At 30.7% G+C, this 2,705-nt stretch overlaps 1 protein-coding gene across 1 annotated transcript in view; it reads left to right on the forward strand.

Annotated features, from left to right (window-relative positions):
- Window positions 1-1,695: 1,695 nt before the first annotated feature.
- LOC107675701 (calmodulin-regulated spectrin-associated protein 1-B-like) overlaps window positions 1,696-2,705 on the forward strand; it is a 14,294-nt gene continuing 13,284 nt past the window's right edge. The window contains exons 1-2 of the mRNA XM_016470116.1: window positions 1,696-1,701; window positions 1,811-1,972. Of these exons, the coding sequence (XP_016325602.1) occupies window positions 1,696-1,701; window positions 1,811-1,972 (168 nt within the window). The remainder of the gene's footprint in view (window positions 1,702-1,810; window positions 1,973-2,705) is intronic.

Raw genomic sequence — 2,705 nt, forward strand, 5'->3', positions numbered from 1 at the left:
TCGATAAATAGCTTGAATATTCGATTTCCACATGTTGACGGGAATGATTTCTGCTGATTGGTCAACCAAAGATCAACATTAGTTCTTCTATGGTCAGTTTGAAGAGGTTTGCGCTGAGAAGGTAAACATGTTTATAGCAGCTAACAGAATAAAACCGCATCCCATTTAATAGCACTTGAAGCAATCAAATGACTTTCTTGAGCAGGGCGGTTTGTTTCCTCCACAGTGAGGCGCCGTCTGTGTTTATGTACTCGTGTAAAGTGTGTTTCTGACTCCTCTCCCGTCATTAAACACAGCCAGTGCACTTTCTGTTCTTCTGCTGTGTGTACAGACAAACACACACACTGTTCCTGCAGCGTGACTCAGAGCCGTGTGTTTACGAGCGTCAGTGAGACTGCAGCACTGATGTTCTCCTAATATGGTTGAATCTGTTGAGTCATTCATCTTGTTGGGAGATTCTGTAAACTGCTCTCTCTTTCTTAGGGTATGTTTGGAATGGCCTGCTACTCATACTGCTCCCCCTATGTTTCTATCAGTAAGCTGTATGTATACTGTGCACAGTATGCTAGATTCCTGTACACATGAAATGTGATTCTGTTTAACTTCTTATTCAGATCATTTTAGCATTATAAATGCAAATTATAAATTATAAATAATATAATTTATAAAAGCAAAATAATCTAGGGATGCACAGTACATTGACACCATATTGGTTATCAATTATTGATTTATTGATTTATTTATACGTCTTGTTTGATAAAAGATATTTCTCTCTTTGACTCATTATTTGATCAGATTGACAAAAGTTACAATATTTTTACAGAAAATGTTATCTAATGCAAAATATCCATATTATTTGGTGAGATGATAACTGATGCCACTCTGATTTAAAATGCATGTAGTGAGGGTATGTGATGTCGAAGTAAAAAAAATGGTAAATGTTATAATATTTAGCAATAAACTATATATTGTTTATTGTAATATAATATAATAAATTAAATATTTAAAAATATGTATTGGATACTGTTCGAAAATATGTATATATTAAATATTTTTTTAAATATACAGTTATAATCAGTTTCTAAAAATCTGTAAATAAGTATTGTTATAGTATTCCAGCGTTTTTTATTACAAATTTTATTTACTCTTTATTTACATTTCTTCTGACCACAATCACTGAAACACACACATCACAACACAGTTATGACTTCCCAGCAGTATTATTTTAGTATTATTTAAATACTATTATATTGTTTATTAATATGTTGAAGTAGCTATATTTTCATTTTAATTAAAAAAACAAATTCTTTGTTTAGTAATTTTTTTTATGTCTTTTTTCTATATTTCTAACATTATTTTTATTTCCGTTTTTGTTTTAGTAATTTTAGTACTTCAACTTAAACATGTTTATTTTAGTCAGTTGTTAAGGCACCATTTAAAGTTTTCTCTTACATTTTTAAAGTTTAAGTTTTTCATCTAATATTTTTATTTTAGCTTATTTTACCTTTGTTTCAATTACTAATAAAAGTTTTAGTTAACAATAACAACACTGCTTCCCAGCATACTGTTTGAAATAGTTGCATTCTGCCTTGTTTCACATACTATGTTTAAAAGTAGGCAGTGTACAGTATGTACTGTGTAGTATATTAGTATCGTGAGTATAGAAATACAGTGACGTTATCCGAACTACCAAGGATGCAAGTCCGAACTTTGCGTACTTGGTATTGAGAAACAGCCATTCTTTCCTCATGTTATTTATCCGCAGAATCCTGTGTTGTTCAGTTGTATTGTTTTGTGTTTGTGTGTGTAGAGTTCTCATATCCCGCTGATAGACGCTCTGATGATGGCGTATACGGTGGAGATGATGGCTATAGAGAGAATCGTGGCAAGTGTCAAGCGCTTCTCCACCTTCTGCGCCTCTAAAGAGCTTCCCTTCGACATGGAGGACGCCATGCTGTTCTGGATCAACAAGGTCAGTGGTTAATTTATTTCTTTAGTAAAAACAGGTGACAAGTGCACACCTATGCGTTGCGGCTATTTTGCTAACCCTGACGAAGGCTGCGCTTGTCACCTGTTTTTAAAACTTAGCCATGATGAAATAAAGGCTTTTTAAAACTTTTTGAATAAGATTCGAGTGCCGTTAATTTATTTCTTTAGGGAGCCCGTTTAAGTTCAAATATAATGTTAGTCAAGGTTTGCACCAAACATGTTGTGATGTAGTTTAATTTTATTTTCACTCTCTCTGAGCCTTAGAATTAAACGGGTTATTTTTGCTACTGTACCTTTTAGTGTAAATAGCAATATGATTTTCCTTTTTTTCAGGATTCTTTGATGAATAGAAAGGTCAAATGAACAGTGTTTATTTGAAATATAAATCTTTTGTAACATTATAAAGGTCTTTACTGTCACTTTTGATCAATAAACATAAGAAAAATAAACAAATGAATAAAATAAATGGAAATATAACAAACAAAATTATAATTTAAAATTAAAAAGAAAGAAAGAAAGAAATCAGGGTTATTATAATTACCTAAAACTAAAGATTAAAAAAAAAACATTCATTATTTAAAAAGAAACTAAAATATAAATATAAAAATATAATAAAATATAAAAAAATTATTTCAGCTAGCTGCCAAGGCAACATTTCTCATTTTTATTAAAACTAGAAATGAAATAAAAATGAATAAAAAATTCTTTCTATATAT

This window comes from Sinocyclocheilus anshuiensis, unplaced genomic scaffold, assembly GCF_001515605.1.
Source record: "Sinocyclocheilus anshuiensis isolate Anshui unplaced genomic scaffold, SAMN03320099.WGS_v1.1 scaffold708, whole genome shotgun sequence".
In the NCBI taxonomy this organism is placed as follows: Eukaryota; Metazoa; Chordata; class Actinopteri; order Cypriniformes; family Cyprinidae; genus Sinocyclocheilus; species Sinocyclocheilus anshuiensis.